The 17,895-nt window shown below is 39.1% G+C and overlaps 1 protein-coding gene across 1 annotated transcript in view; it reads left to right on the forward strand.

The window, feature by feature from the left end:
• LOC140232277 (uncharacterized) overlaps positions 1 to 12,915 on the forward strand; it is a 32,575-nt gene extending 19,660 nt beyond the window's left edge. The window contains exon 8 of the mRNA XM_072312408.1: positions 12,606 to 12,915. Coding sequence (XP_072168509.1) covers positions 12,606 to 12,737 — 132 coding nt within the window. The 3' untranslated portion in view covers positions 12,738 to 12,915. The remainder of the gene's footprint in view (positions 1 to 12,605) is intronic.
• Positions 12,916 to 17,895: the final 4,980 nt, after the last annotated feature.

Here is a 17,895-nt window from a genome sequence, read left to right on the forward strand (position 1 = left end):
TTTTTTTTTATTTTATTCTAGCATCTTTGATAAGTGCAGATTTTCCAATTGACGCCAAAATTGGGTTGCTTAACTATGTTTTCTACTGTGCGTCAGTGCAACTTCAATCATTCGTTCATTTTGTGTGTGAGTTTTTGTGTGTTTGTTTGTTTGACTTTTTTTGGCTGAAGTGTTTAGCATCTTTATAAGAGCATATTCAGCGTGACAGTTTTCAATGTGGCTTCATTCTTATGACAGTTGTGTATTTCTACATTTTTTTAACCATCACTCAGTCTTCTATTACGTGTACAATAGGACGATATATATATATATATATATATATATATATATATATATATATATGTGTGTGTGTGTGTGTATGTGTGTGTGAGTATGTGTGTAAACACGTGTATGTGTGTGTGAATGTGTGTGTATTCATGTATTGGCCCTATAACACATTCATTTTGCTTCCCAAATTATAGATTGAAAATTTTTAGGTGAAGCGATTTAAATGAAAAATATATTTTTAGCACTGTAAAATTAAACATTGGACGCATATCATAACCACGGCTAGATGAACGTAGATTTACGAAACCGCAAAATTAATAAACACAGTGTGTTTTCTTCCACCGTCCTTGGTAACTATACGATCCACAACATGGCAGGGCACGTCACTTCTCGACCCTGGAACAGTGAATTTATAACCCTTTCCGAGAAGTGAACGTTTCCGAACAATTCACCATGAGTTTATTTTTATGATCAATCCATCGATCCCTCAGCCCAATAAACAGTTAAGAGTGTTGCCATGATTGCGTGATTTGTTTATTGCACGTATTTTACGTGTTCTGAATTTGGATAGAGAGAAAAGTTAAAGGCATAATTTACCATTTGCAGATGATACAAAACCCAGCATTAATGCTTTAAAATAGTTCTAAAATGTGAGTTAGGGATAGAAACAACCACAGTAAAAAGTTCAATCGGTAAAATCGATGTTAAGTATTGTTAAATATACAAAATGTGAACAATAGTTATAATAAATATGTTTCCAGACCAAACCATCTACAGTTATATGGTTTATTGAGAAATATACTGATATCTCCTTATATTTTAGGCTTTATTGAGAAATTGTATATGGTAGGATGTTTTGTGGTACAACAGACCTACTCATATCCATCAAATGTGATATCTTGAACATCTTTTAAATCGCTGCTCCCAAAGGTAAACAGGACCTTTAAGTTATGGAAAATCAATCCTGTATGTGCTTTGAGTGTTGAGTGCTAACTGGTACAGAAAATCCATACTCTGGGTCTCCAAAGTCTCGGTCAAAGAAAGGATGAGAATCTCGCATTTTTTCATGAAAAAAGAGATATTAGTAGGAACAAATGCAACTTGTGAGAGGTGATGATGTCATTACCATTTTTCTATTTTCCTGCGCACAAATCTGAACTGTATACTCTTTTTCTTTTTACATAAAATCATTAAGAATAAGTTGCATCCTTCGCATGAATGTTTGAAGTTTTGCAACAACCTATAAAGGAAATTTAAGAAAAGAGCTTCGCTGTCGACGAAAAGTTTTGATGTATTTTTTTCTAGGTAGTGATATCGCCTCTCTTGTAATATGTCTATGTGATTGCCACCAATTTTACTACATGTATTTGGTGAAAATATTTGAATTTAAAATTCCATAAATTCGGTATTTCATGACCGATTTCATAGAAAACTGTATCGTTCGGTTCGCTTGAGTTTGCAACATTCTTTACAGTCAATTTGAACCTAGGAAAAAAACTGTGGTCAAACAGATGCAAATTGTGAGCCAAATGGATCGTAGAAAATCTCCCAACTATGATTACATCCGTTGTGCACAGGTGACACCAATTATTAATAATCCCAAAATATCAATTTGCAGAAGCATAATAAAAATACATGTAGCAATATAAAATCAACACACAGCACACGGAGTGCCGGGACGGAGCACTATGCGTTTTGTGATCTCTGAATACCGAATGCCATCGAGCGTGGACAGGGTTTTGTACGTTTTTGATAGGATATATAAGGAGAGAGACAGACAGAGAGACAGACAGCGAGACACAGAGCTGCAGTTCATGGTGTATATATTATATATTATATTATATTATGTTATATTATATTATAGTATAGTATAGTATATTATATTATATTATATTATATTATATTATATTATATGTATATTATATTATGTACAAAGCTAAGGTGAGTATAGAGGAGTTTTCAGAAAGATTACAAGTTCAACCTACCATGAAGCCAAATAAGTGTTAATGTGGGTTGACCCTCAGCATTCTAACGATTCACAATCACAAAAAAAAGAAAAAAAAATCACGAAACATTTATTGCGTACGATAAATGCTTGTTTTGCGTTTTATCCTTGGTTCTTGACTTAATGTGTTTTCTTTCACCTTTGTTTTTGTTTTGCATTTGTTTTTGTGTGATGCGTCGGGTTCATTTTTTTTTTAACTAGAATACATTCAGGGTTCTTCGTTGACGAGGAAATTGCCTATTGAAAAGAGAGAGCGAAAATAAAAAAATCACTGGCTTGTGTTGCAATTAGATCACAGTTCTCTCTATTTCCCATTTACCTTGGGATTTATTTTGATCTCTGTTTCTAGACAATGCGGAAAACAGGCAGTAATTCATTAAGTTTCGCGGCATGTGTTCCGTATTGTTGGATTGTATAAGTTGGTTGGGGTCACGGATGTGTAATATCAGTGGCGTCTGAATGCACACACACGTTAGGAAAAAAGTCAAACAGAAAAAAAGCAAATAGCAAAAAAAAAAAAAAATACGTACATGTGATGACAGTATATTATCTGTGGTATAAATACAATGGAGAGGGAGGATGAGAGGGGAAAGCAAAACTTAGCAGACTATTCCATTGCTATAGGATAAAGGAAACGCGGTCTTCTGGTGATTACCGTATGCCTCGGATTCGAGTGGAACGTCCCTGTTCCGTCCATGTTGGCTGTTGTTTGCTTTTGGTTTTGTTTTGTTTTGTTTTGTTTCTTTCATTGTGCAGTATGTGGTCTCAAAGTGGTAGCATTGGGATCTACTTTACACTTTATGTACCGCCAGGTTATATATTTGCACACACGCACACACACACACACAGACACACTCGTATATTTAGGCCTATGTATCATATACTAACACATTTGTATATTGATATAGAAGAGAAAATTGTATATTCATCATTGCCGTACTTGGCAAAACTTCCTCTTTCATGATAATACGGAATATTGTGCATATACTTTGCTCTGATGATTTATCGTCAAGACCAATATGTATTTATTTATATGTATATATGTGTGTGTGTGTGTGTGTGTGTGTGTGTTTCAGAATCATTGTTGTTGTTGTTGTTGTTATAATTTTTGGCGTTGCATTCAAAGCTCGAATATTTCACGCCAAACAATTCATTATTTTATTTTTAGACACCACGTTAATTTTTTTTTTAACTTATCATAAACAAAAATATTTTTCAAAATATGTGTTATAGAATAAACATAAAAACTGTCCTTTGCACTGGTCCACTCAACCTGCCAACCGCTGTCTAATGGTATAATCTTGCCAACCCAGCTATGTACATTTAGCAGGCTTCTCAGCACAAAGGCCTAGGCCACTCATATACACGGAGAGCAGGCGGGGGGCGCAAAGATATCAGAAATTTTTAGAAACAATTTGAATAATAATCAATTTCTCATACTGTAATAATTAATTTCTCATACTGTAAGCACTTTCATTTGGAGCTTAATTAAAGTGAGTTTATCAACAATGTTAGTGTGCTATAAATACAGCAACAAAAAACAAACAAAAAACAATGATCAGAATCATTCTCGCATTACTCACTTTATATACTTATCGACTAGGCGAGTAACGTTTGTCCGCCTGCGTACATTCCTGTTTGTACTATAACCAGGGAGGTGAGAAGAAAGGTCTCACCTCCCTGCTACAATCCAATTAGTCCCATAAACCATATTTCTTCAGTTTGGTGTGGTACATTTGTATTTGAGCCAATATGAGTTCCTGTAAGCATTGGCAGTTGAGTTTCAGATAGGCAGCTTTTCTCCCTTTCATTATGGATAACTTTCTGTGTCAAAACTGGGGGCCGGAGGTGAGAAATACACGGTTAAGAAGCTCATCAGGTGTGAACCCATGACCGGTGCCTATAGTGCTTGTAATGACTTCGTAGGTCATCCATGAATTGTCCTCATGCAGTCATGGGGTATATTGTCAAAGGTCACGACATTTTGAGCAGCATTTAAAGAAAGAAAACAAAACATCAAAATGTAAAGGTTGCTACATGTCCAATTCATAATCATTCCAGGCCTTTTGAACATGATGCGTTGAAATCGCAGCAAAAATAACCATAGCTTTTTATGTACCCAGGGTAGCCTATTTCATGTTGGCCCTGCTCTTGTGGATTACCCTGTCATATTACAGACCCTGCATTGCCATCAGGTTTCCTGGTGAACACTTGGATTCTAGGTACTGTTTACCATCGGGAACGGTGATTGTTCAGGGAATTCTTCTCTTTGTCACAGTATTTCATTTTATGTTACTCTGAAAATACTCGGGGATATAGAGGATCGGGGGCAGTGTGTCACTTCATGAGACTAAGTTCTATAGGGATTTATATATAAAAAAAAGAAACTTCTGGTAAATATAATATATGTATATACATGTATATTCCACACGACATAATTTGGCGAACCACGGATATGAGACCCATGTCATGCTGACAAACCAATAGACTATAATATCCCTCTAATTGAATGGGTGGGGGTGGAGGAGGGGGTGGACAGGAGGTACGTAGGTTCCCGAAGCCGAAACTGGTATGTTCTATTTCCGGGTATCTTTACCGCATCCATGCATCCAGTTACTGCCGGAGTTGGCAAGCCTCTCGCTGTTTTGTACAGAAATTCGAGGCATTCAGGGAATGAGGCAAACGAGGAGCTGTAGAGCGGAGTAGGTTCCTGTTCATCACATCGTTTTCGAGGTGGCCTTGGACCATTAAAAACTGGGTTGTTATTGGTTACGGCTGGCATGTGAAACCGGATTACGCCTGAAATTGATGATGTTAAAACCAGTTATGTACGACATACACGTACTACCTTCTACCTAATTGTTATCGTTACTTTCAATAACTATAATAATCATTGTAAGAAGTAATAATTGAGTGTATTTTGATATTATCGTTCCCTGTATCAGATGTAATGTCCATGCCTCTACCGTGAAGAGACATTATGATTACGGGGTGTCCATCCGTCTGTCCGACGTAATCGCGATTTCGAGAAGACCGCGCGATATTATGTTCTTAATAGCTTGCCCAGGTACGCTGCATGATTATGCAGATGCATTGATGAGATTCGGGTCAAGGGTCAAAAGTCACTAAACTTTGGCAGAAAAGAATAGCATTTGCCAGCTGTAATTAGGAATGTCCGGTGGAAATGCAATGTGGCTGGAGGGGTAGTCATAGAAGATAATCATTTCCATGAAATAAAATGGTAAAAGGTCCCTGTACTTTGGAAAGTCATTTCCAATCATTATATCAGTTAGAAATCTCCAGTGGGGGATATATTAAAGTTGGTGAACAGGGTAGCTCACTTCTTTTAAACCTCCTTGGTAGAAGTAAATTTACAAGAGTTGTTATGGATCTGAAAGCGGTGACAGGGCAATCATTGTCAGTTAAAAAGCATAATTCTCAAGTCATAACCTCAGCTATTGGAATACCCTTCCGTAATGATAAACAGTAAGCAGGAAAGAAACAATTCAAGAGTTGATCGTCTGAAATAGCGCGAGTGAAGGGTGAAAGGTCCAGGTCAAAAGTTATCCAAATTTAGTTAAGTTTTCTGGTCAAAATTCTTAACAGGAGAGTTCTTTTTGGGGAGGGGGAAAGGCAACCTTTTTAGGTTTGATTCTATATATCCTTTTGGAAGGAATAACTTGGAAAGTAGTTCATTTGTGCACAGAGAATTAAAGGTCAATCAACAATCATATTCCATTATCAAGATTTTTATGAGCTTCATCAAAATAGTATTAAAGTGTCATACTGTCATGGCAGATTATGATAAATGCCCGAAAGGTCGACTATATATATTTGTATACATCCCTGTCAACTTTATGTGTGCAACAATCGATTTCACTATTTATTTCACAGTAGGCTTTACTTTTGCTTCTTCCTTTGAATATCTCATACTTCGACGGGTGTAAAATGTCGGGAGCTCGATCTGTTCATCTGATGACCAGAATGCTTCGGAGAGTCGCATCACTCACCTGCTCGAGACTATATCTGTTACATCCAGCATTCCTACAATTATTTCTATATTCTTGTGATTTTCCTCCCTTGGTAATATACGTGATGGTGGTTGGGATTATAATGACGAGTATCATTTTCAGCGCATCGGTTTTGTCATCATAAATATTGTTGTATTAGATGCTCCACACTTCAAGGGGAAAAAAAATAACCGTGTCTTGAATGTGTATCGAATGATCCAACTCGTTGTCGTGCGAAATTCTTGATAGCCTTAATTCAATTTACTCGTTTTCTCTTCTCGTTACGTGAGTCAATTGGTGTCGATTTCAACGGACACCTTCCCTCAAAGGGATTCCAGCAAAATGGCTAATCAATGCTATTAGCCTCACGCACTACTCGTATTATTGATGACATGGCGGGTCACAAGCCTGCCTCCCGGGAAAATTATACGTCCTACAATTAAGCGAGTAGCATTTAGTAATCATACTCAGAGCTGCTTCTTGTCAGGATTAATTGAACGCGGTTTTTTACTTTACTCAGCGCTGCTTAAAGGGATAGTACAGTTTTGGTTGAGATGAGAATTTGGGCTTTTAAAGTTTTGCAAGATACCAGAAAACACTTATGATATAGCACAGAGCATACCATTTTAAGAGCATTTCAAAGTTTATTTGATGAAAATCGGGTTTGGAATTACTGAAACATCCAAAAACAAAATAAAACAAAGCGATCGTTCCAAAGTGTGGGTCCCACACTTTATTAGAATCGCTCTTTTTGGATATCTCAGCCATTTCAAAACCAATTTTTATCAAATAAACGTTGAATTGCTCATAGAATTGCATGCTCTTTCATATTTTGTATGAGATTTCTTATTATCTCACCTAAAAATGTTAGAAACCTGAAATTAGGTCTCAACCAGTACTGTACAGTCCCTTTAAGTCTCATCCCCTCCCCCTTTCCTCTTCCCTGCGTCGACAAAATATTTCTTCATTTCCGTGAGAAAGGGCTGCCCCCTTCAGGCTGGTCCTTAACACAGGGCATGGGGTATGCAGAGTTCGCGTGCGGTGCGTGAATCGCTCGCGTGCGCTGGATAAGCAGGCGTAATTAAAAGTCTGTGCCACGCGATTTCTCGGCGCCGCCATCGCGAGAACGCCCGGGCGTGGGCCTTGCCTTGATAATCGTGACCTGTTCCTCTGACTCGATTGTCGTGTTCATACGTCGTCAGCAGCCGTAGTCAGTCAGTGCTCATTTGCTGCGTATATGACGGTACTAGACGGGAATTGGTCAGTCAGAAGTTGGCAAATTTCCGCCTCTTAACCTTCCGGCGACCCTACCCTCCTGTCCCCTTTTCTTCGCGATCACGTTTTTATTTCGTCGGGGAAATTACCCATGAAAGGATCGCGTGCCGTGGCCGCGCTGCGAGCTGCACTTTTTGGCGTGATGTGATTCACGCGATAACCGTCGCCTTAGTCTCTGCCACCAGACATTCCTCGAATCATCATTACAAGCTCACATCATTAATAAGGATGCAGGACTGTTCGAGTAATCCGTGTATGCATTACGCACGTGTGGGTGGATTATGCCTTCTTCGGACAGATCGGTCAGATTTACCAGGGCAGCAGTTAGGGGGCGTTGTAGTCTGTTGGATTTGACAGGGGGATTCCCCCGTCGTACGAATACAGGCCATGCCAGACACGCAAATTCTCGCTTGAGTCGCGCCACCTTTTGGCACTACCAGTAAACGCACGTGCACTCGTTTCCTTCTTTCTCTGAATGACGAAGGTTTTGGTTTTGCTCTCGACTTTCTCTTTTTTCAGTATTACGTGAGATCATGGAAAAATGTATAATGTTATTGAAAGTACTCCCAGCATTCATGGGTGTTTTGTTTTTTAGAATTGTCTTATTACAAATACTAAAGATCGGTGTGTCAGCATTGTTGAAATATGAGTGTCAACAGTGAGACTAGCCCACTTTGTTTAGTCTTGTCAGCCCTTGTGTTCCGTCACCAGTCATTCTCTCTCATGACATGTTCTCATGTGTTACCATAGAAACAACAGTTTAAAGAGCAAACAAAAACAACAAGGAAAACGACACGAAACAACACGTGCTGAGTCATTTCGCGTGTTTAATGCCAAACCAACAATTTACACCAAGTGATACTCGCATGTGCAGCCCTGTCTGTCTGTCGTGAAAGAGGATTCCGCTGAATGTCGAAATTCGCAGAAATGTGTGATCCTGGCACGACCTTCCCGCGTAATGCCCGAATGTGCTTATCATGACACACGCCAATGGTCTTCCTACATCCCCTTGGAGTCTTCATCTATATTGCATGGTTAAAGTTCGAATAATTGCTACCGTTTTATTTCAATTTTCAAATGTTTGAAAAAAGGAAACATTTTTCTCGAGTGATCACATCACCATGCAGGATAAATAGCCCCACACATCTGTTCATCGTAGGTTTCATTTGTCAGTGAGACATAGAGTCATTAACATGTTCAAAGGGTCGTATTGATGATGAAATTCGTCCAGGCATGTTACGCGGTCCTTCGCTCTTTCCTACGAGTTACATCAAATAAAGCGACAGCATAGAATGATGTGAAGAGGCGGTCAATGACTTGTGCGACTGTTCGGTTTCGATTGTTGTATTTTCAGTGAATCAGCTCTAGATCCTAGGCCATTATTTCCATCACAAGGACACCCAAAAATCGCGATCGAAAATTTTCAACAATTATCACCGACTCTGAATAAAGGCCATTCCCGTCTTCGTTATCGCGTTTGAAAGGTCCTTACTAACGCTTCCTCCCAGATAGACAGCGTCGAGAGGGCAGCGTCGTCGGTCAGGCAAAACCTCTCGTAAATTCGACAGTCATCATACTCTTATTTCTGAGCCTGGCGCGAAGCCGGGGGAAATTAGCCGGGAATCGCGTCAATCGGAAGAAATTTCAGTAATTTCCCGAAGTGGCAGCAGAACTTCTCCGCCCTAATTCTGCTCTTTTCCTGAGTGCTGATTGTATATACCGAAGAAATATGGAGAGTAAAGAGCGGGAAGGAAAATAATGGACAAAATATGAAAAATAAAAAACACAAAACTTTCAGGTCATTGTCACCGAACAGCGTTTGCAAGTCTGCCAAGCCGTTACTATATTCAAAGTTCATATGCTGAGTTCATCTGTCCTATAGAATTTCCCGTACAAAGTGATTAGAAACGGCCTGTGTAACACGATGTAATGCGGCTGCTCGTTCATTAACCCGTAAATGCCAAACTGTCCATTAGCTCTTGTTGGCCCAAATATAAGTGTGCCCTATACGAGCTCTCCCTGGTATTTCCAATTATTTTTTCCCTTTCCGTTAATGATACTACTAACCAGGAAGCTGGGGCTCTCCCATTATCCTGCTGTAAGAATATGTACTCAGTGCTGACAGATATGCAATGTGTTGAAGAATATTTAAATCTGCGATTTCATGACATGCCCCATGGATTCTCGTTTTCAAGTGAAAACCTCCATGGTCATGGTTGTAACATAATTCGGTATTCGACGTTGGCCATTATTTTGTACACTGCAAAAAGTCCGGTTTTAAATAGTGAACACCGAGCTGGTGTTAAATTTTCGGTGCTCATTTATGGTGTTAAATCAACACCCCCGGGTGTCATTTCCAAATTTTAAACTGTTTTTTGAAGAGTTTCTTAGTAACTGCACTTCTTGTTGATTTTTAATTCAAACAAGACGATCAAGAATTTTACATTAAAATACTAGATTTTTGAAAAAATGTGAAAATAATTTTACACCAAAGTAACACCAGCTGGTGTGGTCCCTTATTGAAGCTGGACGGGTGTTAAACCATTGATATTAACACCAACAAGTATCAAATCAACACCATGTGGTGTCATTTTTTAATTAACACCAGTACAGTGTCAAAATAACACCAGGTACAGTGTCAAATTAACACCACGAAGTGTCAGGTAAACACTTTTCAACACCATCACAGTGCATTTTTAACACCTGTGGGTGTGGTCCTTTATTGAAGTTTGATCGGTGTTAGATTTAACACCCGTGGTGTTAAATCTAACACCCATGTTTTTACAGTGTATAATAGCAGATTAAACGTTCCAGTGTCCAAAGATACCCGTACCAAAATATATCCCTGTAGTTAACGCAACCTTTTCCCGTCTTCTGAATTCAGGTCTTGTATATTCCCCTTTCTTTAGTCATTGTGAGTAGAAAGGTGTAGCGATTACATTTTTGAGTACCAAACCCATACACTCAAAAAGTCGGTGGCGTCATAATTAGTATGAAGTATGAAGGCAATAAACTATATAAGGGTGTAACGATTTTCAAGAAATCAGAGAGATGGCAAGTCGACAAAATACAAACTTAAAACAGAGGTGCAAGACTATGATTAAAGGGTATGGACGCTTGGGCCCAAACACGCAAAATAAGCTAGTTTCCATGAATTTAGACTTTTTTATTTTCTTCATGGAATCGAGAAGATACTTGAACTTTGACCAAAACTTGTCGGGAATCATCAGTGGGGGTAGGGGATCATAGTGCCCTGCTGGAAAGAACCCGGTGTCCCACAATGTGTTCAAAATATTTTTGACATGATCATGTCTTACATGACGTGAAAGCACTCGAATTTAACAGTGTGAAGATGATTTCACACTGACGTGGGTGGTGACATTGCTCAGTCGGTAGCGCGTCTTCCTCCAGATCTAAGGGTACCGGGTTCGATTCCCGAGTTTGACAGAGCAGTGTCGTGTGTAAACATTCTGTCCCCTCTAATAAGAGGCAAAACACTCTGTCACAGTGTTTGAGTTAGCCACAACTCACGCACGTAAAAGAGCCCACGTCATTCATTCATCGCAAAGAGCAGGGTGCCAACCTGGTATAGTGGTCTCCCTACACACCCGCACAAGAAAACCTGCGAATAATGCCGATCCCTAGTAATTCGTCCATGGTGACTAGCAGTAGTCAGTAAATGGTATCAACCAGGCAAATTGCGCCGTACACTTAATTGAATGAATGACTGTTGTGTGGTTTTTCTCCGTATTCACCTAGTATGTTCTATTTCACACTGAATTGATGATTCACAACGTGCTCACAATGTTAAAACGTTCGAATTTAACTATGTGAAGAGAAGTTTCATTGCATTTCACATTGTGTTTCACATTGTCGGACACTTTTCTTTCCAGCTAGGGTATGTATAATGTGATGGCGGTGCCTCACGCGGGGACCCTGGGGCAGGGTCCAAATACCCCAAATCAGCTAATTTTCTTTTCTTTTTCCATTTGTTCATCTTCTTGTCAACAGGTGACAAGATTTTGACCACATTTGACAAAAATGATTAATTGGGAGGGGGAGGCGTAAGTACCGTTCTAAATGCATTCAAAACAACGCGTTTATTCAGAAATTGTGATGGTGTAAACAGAAATAGCGCGATATTTTGCAATATTTGGGTCGTGATCTTGTGCGAAAGCACGCGAAGCTGTACAGAGTGAACGGTGACCGGAAAAACAATAATAACGTGCATATCCCACAATGTACTGCGCATGTCGTTCCTTTGCTATTTTCACCAGCTGTGATGTGCCGTGGTATATTGAATTGGTATTGTGGTGTAGTAAGCATACCATTACTTATTTACATTCGTAGGTCTGCTTTTCGCAAGAAATCGCAACCCAACTTTCGAAATTCATTACAGTGAGAACGATAAATCTAAAAGATTGCGACCCTCATCGGGACCAAGATTTCGAAATTTGTACAATGAGAACGTACGGGTGTTTCCCGAAGGGGTCCTCAGAGCGTAGCTAAAACGCCAAATAAGGGTTTTGCCCACGGGGCCTGCAGCAATCACCGAATCTGAAGATTGGATTTCGGTGTACATTTGAAGTCCATTTACTCTGTTTTGTGTATTTCTTCCCTCGTAGCACTTGATTTGAAATCTAGTAAGAACGTCCCAACAAACCTCAGTCTGCACAGATGCCCACGGGGAATTGATTTCCAAAGAAAATAATTATGTATTATGGATATGTTTAATGTTATATGGGTGTACACTGTTCAAATACGTCCAATGAATCAATCGCACTAAGCACGTGTCGTTGTAACTTTGGTCTGTGGCGTAGCGGTCCCGGACAAGCCCCCAATTTCGATTTTCCTTGTTGTCGTATCTTTGTGTGAAAATTTAAGTACGTAAAAGCGTGCTGTCTTTGGGGAGCACATATTTATACCAGTCTACTCTCCATGCATTTTTAATTGCAGAGGGTAAATCCTATTACCTCCTAGATTATGCAGAGATACGTTATTTGTATTGGAATTACCTTTGATTTTGTTCTCATTCTCTTTTTCTGCAGCACGCCTTGCCCATTATGGAGGTTCGCAACATCGAGGGATACGGAGCCCGCTGGTCACCCGACGGAAGGGAGTTCCGTGGCTTCTTGGAACCGCCAATGGTGGCTGGATGGGAAACCGGATACAGGCATTAATAATGGCAACTCCTTTTTGGCGTCCACTTCCATCTGTTTTGTTGCCGTTGTTGCCTTTTTCATTGACGCGTCTGGAATATTATAAATGTCAAGATCATCTCAATCTCATAAATGTCAAGATCACGAGCAATTTGGCGTTCTGCTATCCGAGGGTAGTCTTTTTCGACACTACTCAGTATGTTATCCGATTCCATCTGCTTTCTGTCCAACGCAATATAATACGTTGCCTTAAGGGAGAGGCTTATTTCCTGTGGTACATCAATCCTTGCCAGATTTATTTTCTTTTTCATTCGATTGTATGGTTTACATTTTTTTTCAATAAAAGTTATTACAATAAGGGAGTATGTACGCCACATATGCGTGCATACATGTAGAAAAGAATACCAAAGAAAATTTAGCTACAGAAGTGAGATAAGTCTCTGATAAGAACCGCTGGCCACAAGCTCACCAGCCCCTTTGGTTGAAAAGGTCACGACAATCTGAAGAGCAGTCTTCACATTACAGGGATCAGAGTTTGTTTTGTAATCAATTTCACAGTAGTTATTTAAAGCCGCGCGCTCGTGTAGCGATAACAACTAGATTTACTGCCTGCATTTAACAGCAGTATGTACTGTATTAACCTAATTTTAACATACCTGAAACTGAAATACCGTCCTTTGTTTTGTTCTAGGAAAGGTCTGACATATCGACAATACGCGAGGATATAAATGCAAAATTGAACGCGATATATATATATATATATATATATATATGTTTATTCATGTATATACATAACTAGTTTCAGTTTGTTTCGTTTTCAGTTTGGCGACTCAGTTGTGTATGGATTGTGCTTCTTTTGCTGAATAGATATCTTTTTGTCAGTTATAATAAGCGTGTCTCTAACGAGCCACCCTTTTCCCACTGAAGTGGCATGACAAGAAAGCTGGCATGCAAATTGTTATTTTGTTCCTGCCGTTTACTTGTCTCGATATCTCATTGTTCGAAGCACTGTGACACATAAATCATCTGCAAAGCATTTTAACTCTTGGTGTTCGACGGAAAAGAAGCAACAGTGATTACCAAGTAACACTTAATATCTGAAATACTCTTGTGTAATCCATATATATTCGGTTGCTTAAAGGTCCTGTTTACCGTTGAGAGCAGTGATTTAAAAAAAAAATGTTCAAGATATCACGTTTGATGCATATGTGTAGGTCAGTTGTACCTCAAAACATCCTACCATGTAAATTTTTTGCAATAAAGCCTAAAATATAAGGAGATATCACTATTTTTCACATTAAACCGTAACTGTAGACGGTTTAGTCTGGAAACATTTTTATTATAACTATTGTTCACATTTTGTATATTTAACAATATTTAACATCGATCATACTGGTTCAAATTTGTACAATGTTTGTTTCTATCCCTAACTAACATTTTAGAACTATTTTGAAGCACTAATGCTGGGTTTTTGTTTCATCTGCAAATGGTAAATTATGCCTTTAAAAGTTGAATTTGTCATTTAGCTACACTGCCTTTCTTGTTTACGTGCATTACGATTTATCATTGTTAAGTGTCTAGCCAAGCAATTCAGCCGTAATTAAATATGGTAGATCGATCAGGAATGGACGAGGAAACAACTCAAAGCTTTCAAGTAAAACGTAACCGCACAACAAAACACTGTCACCACTTGCAAGGCCAGTGGGACCATTTTACTGCCGGTGATGCTATCCTTTTATGGTATACGCAGGAAAGATTGCAAACGTAGACAATTGCGGAATTAACAGACTCGACCTTTGCAATTTGTTGGATACCCCACCTTGCACTGCTGGGTCGCGGAAGACCTCCTCGCGCGTGTAGCGGGGAAATTCCCAACGGTTCTAGCCGAAATCTCAGACATCGTAGGAATCGGTAAAACGATGAGCCAGGGTTTTCAAAGAGTATTGACGCCCCGTAAAGGAAGCAAGCAAGCAAGCGAGAAAAGCAAATCAAAACAAAACGTAGGTGATAATGGAATAGGTCATTCTAATTTGCGGGGTCACGTACATTCTGCCAGAGTTCACGGGGTTGCCAACACGTCAACCGACACTCCCGGTGAACCAACTCCATGTTCGTGACATTTGCGTTTCCTCGCTGATTTTTAGCAGGACTTTATCATCGATGGAATGTGCTCTGCCATCCGCAACCCCGCAATTTGCCTGAAAGTTTGAAAGTGCTGGAGATGAAATGTCCGATCAATCAGCGGTGTCGACATTGGAAGGAAATTTCCTTCCACAATCGTTACAACCTTCAAACCTATCGGAAGGATTCACCCAACCAACTTGAAAGTTATCGCAATGTTTCTTGCCAAAATATAATCCGTTACACATTTGCGAGTAAGGACATGCGAAGATCTGAAGCAGTAAGATCAGGTGGACACATCGATTTCTGTAACATTATCGGTCTTTCCTATAAATATAAACCCGATGCCCAAAGTTTTCTATTGTATGTCACTTCAATGAATGAAGTTTGAAGTGCGATGCAAACGAAGGAACCACTTTTGATAAGCGTATAAATATATGTCATCCTCTGTGTAAACTTGGGTGATGAAATAATGGAACATCTTGATAAGGACAAAAAAGGGGAGTCTAGAAATATAATACAGCAAAAACAACCACTCGATGTTATTCTTCATGAGTTTAGATTGTTTGCCTGAAGGAAATATAAATCCAGTGGGATTGAGGGGAAGGAATCGATCCATGATATATGAACGATTTTGCAAGTGGTTTACGCGACGAGTTCAGGAAAATTGTTTGAAGAGAGGAGAGGTGCACGGTCGTGATGATTGACCTGCTTCAGAGCAGAATCACTGAATAAATCGTACATTCAATTCATGACCGCACTTGTTTGTGTTCACTAGCAAGTGTATCTCACGCCTGTGTTTGACAATAGGTTGTTTGTCTGTATACAACATACAGTCATAACATGGGAATGCGTATGAATCCTGCAATCAACTGCAACTCATTGTTACGTAGGGTCGCATGTTATACAGCATATAATGGACAATTTTGTACAGAGAAACGCTACTCCACGTTCTAGTTGACTTTATGCACATGAAAAGATTGTAATTAAAAATGTTTTAAAGAGTCAATTTTGTCAATATTTGGAAAAAATTAACCCCCGTTCGCATGTGTCATCGGGTCTGAACTATTACAGGTCTAAAAATAAAATAGATTAACGTTATTAAAATGTTTGAATTCATTGAAACAAAAGAAGGAATGATCAGAGATTTGTATGCCAGCCACGTGGGAAATGTGAGAGGCGGTTACATCCTCTTGACTGTAAGCTAATTTGCATGTGTGAGTGTAATCAATACCAGTGTGATAGCGTGTTAAAGGATTTAACACGACAAATTTCATAACTGTCTCAATGTTTGTCCGATTTGAATGCAATTTTCGTTCTGCCTGCATGCTTGATTATCAGCTTTGGTTTTCTGAAAGTGAAATTGTTTTATTTGCTGCATATCCATGTGCGTGAATGTGTTACAAATAGCCTATGAAATAGCCTTAGCGAAAAAGAAATCATTCCTGGGGTTACAATGTGGAATGATAATATCATTGTGCAGTGTACTCTTGCAATGTTTATGAAACGTATATGTGGAGAGTGTATAAGATGAAAGTAAAGATGTATATGATACTCAAATAATGCATGTATCTGTGTGTGAGCATATGACGATGTGTTTTACTTTCTACTGCTCATTAAAATAGAACACGCAATGCTCAGTGAAATCTATTTTGTATAAATTTTTTAAGTGCAAAACTGCAATAAAGAGTCTATATTGGTTGAAAACATTTGCCTCTTGTTTGCACAAATTCCTCGTATTCGAAATGCTATGATCAGGTAATGATAGCTGTGATATTGTGTGTAGGAGTTTGCGTAGTCTCCTTTATCGCTATGAAAAAGTACAAGCATGCATTTGCTGAACCCGCAGGCACTTCTGGTAACACGTTGATAATCAGTTTCGGGAAACGCGTAGGAAGAAATTTGCGATGTTGAGCTTCCAAAAGGATTACATAATAACGAGCAATGGAATGCGGATAAAAAAAATAAAAAAAAAACAACAAGATTGAATACCATAAAATACGAAAGGTAAATGTGGGGCAGGGAATGAATATAATGTAGGTGGACAATATATCAAACTCAAGATATCAGCACAATCCCTTGTACGGAAGGACACGGAAAAAAACAGATTATTCTGCTATATCACGATGTAACACTGAGGAATTACGCGTTTCCCGCCGCAAAAACGACACAAAACGCGACAAACGATACAGTAACTTGTTGCGTGTCATTATTTTGAAACAGCAACGGGGAAGTTGTGAAATCTTCAAGTCTATCGTAATTTCACGAAAGAATAGTACCAGTCACCATAACACCCAATACATGAATGAGGTGATGTCACCGCACTCAACTCTCCTCTTGCTTTGTGCAGCAAAAATCTGTGAATTCATACAAATATATAAATACTTGGTCAATAATGTACCACCTCCAGCCCTTGAAAAATTATCTTGCTTCATAATGTAGCTCTCGCAAAATTTTGACGCAACGGACGTAAGTTATTTCCTTTCTTTTTTCGTGAGGAATTGTTTAATACAATGTATAAAAGTTTTGTACACTGCTGAGAAATATAACGTCATCACCAAATTCAAATTGTAACCTCCAAACCATGACTGAGGAATTTTTTCGTACGAAATGAATCACAAGTCCAAATATGGATGATATTTCAGCAGGTTGGATGTTTTATATGATGCTGAGAAAGATACAGAGTAACCATGGCAACAGTACGAAATTTGTGCGAGGAGGGATTCGACGTCAGAAAAGAAAAACAAATCTCAAACAAAAGCAACTATAGTAACCTACAAACCATGACCGAGGGCCTTTCGTCGTACACGAAATAATTCACAAGTCGGCAATCTGGATGATATATCTCTCATCATGCGCTCTTTAGACATTGAATCGTTTGCTCCTGGGGGTTAATGGATTTTGGCTTCAGGCGGACCCCCTAGTGCCTGGGAAAAGAGTCGAGTAGTATATTTCCTGGGGCTTACGCGTCGTAAAATGAAAGTTTCCCCTGCCTAAAGGAGAGGTCTCCGTTTTGTTCTTTGTACTAGCCTGACATTAGTTTTTCTTTTTCCCGCCG

The sequence above is a fragment of the Diadema setosum genome, chromosome 8 (genome assembly GCF_964275005.1).
Source record: "Diadema setosum chromosome 8, eeDiaSeto1, whole genome shotgun sequence".
Lineage (NCBI taxonomy): Eukaryota > Metazoa > Echinodermata > Echinoidea > Diadematoida > Diadematidae > Diadema > Diadema setosum.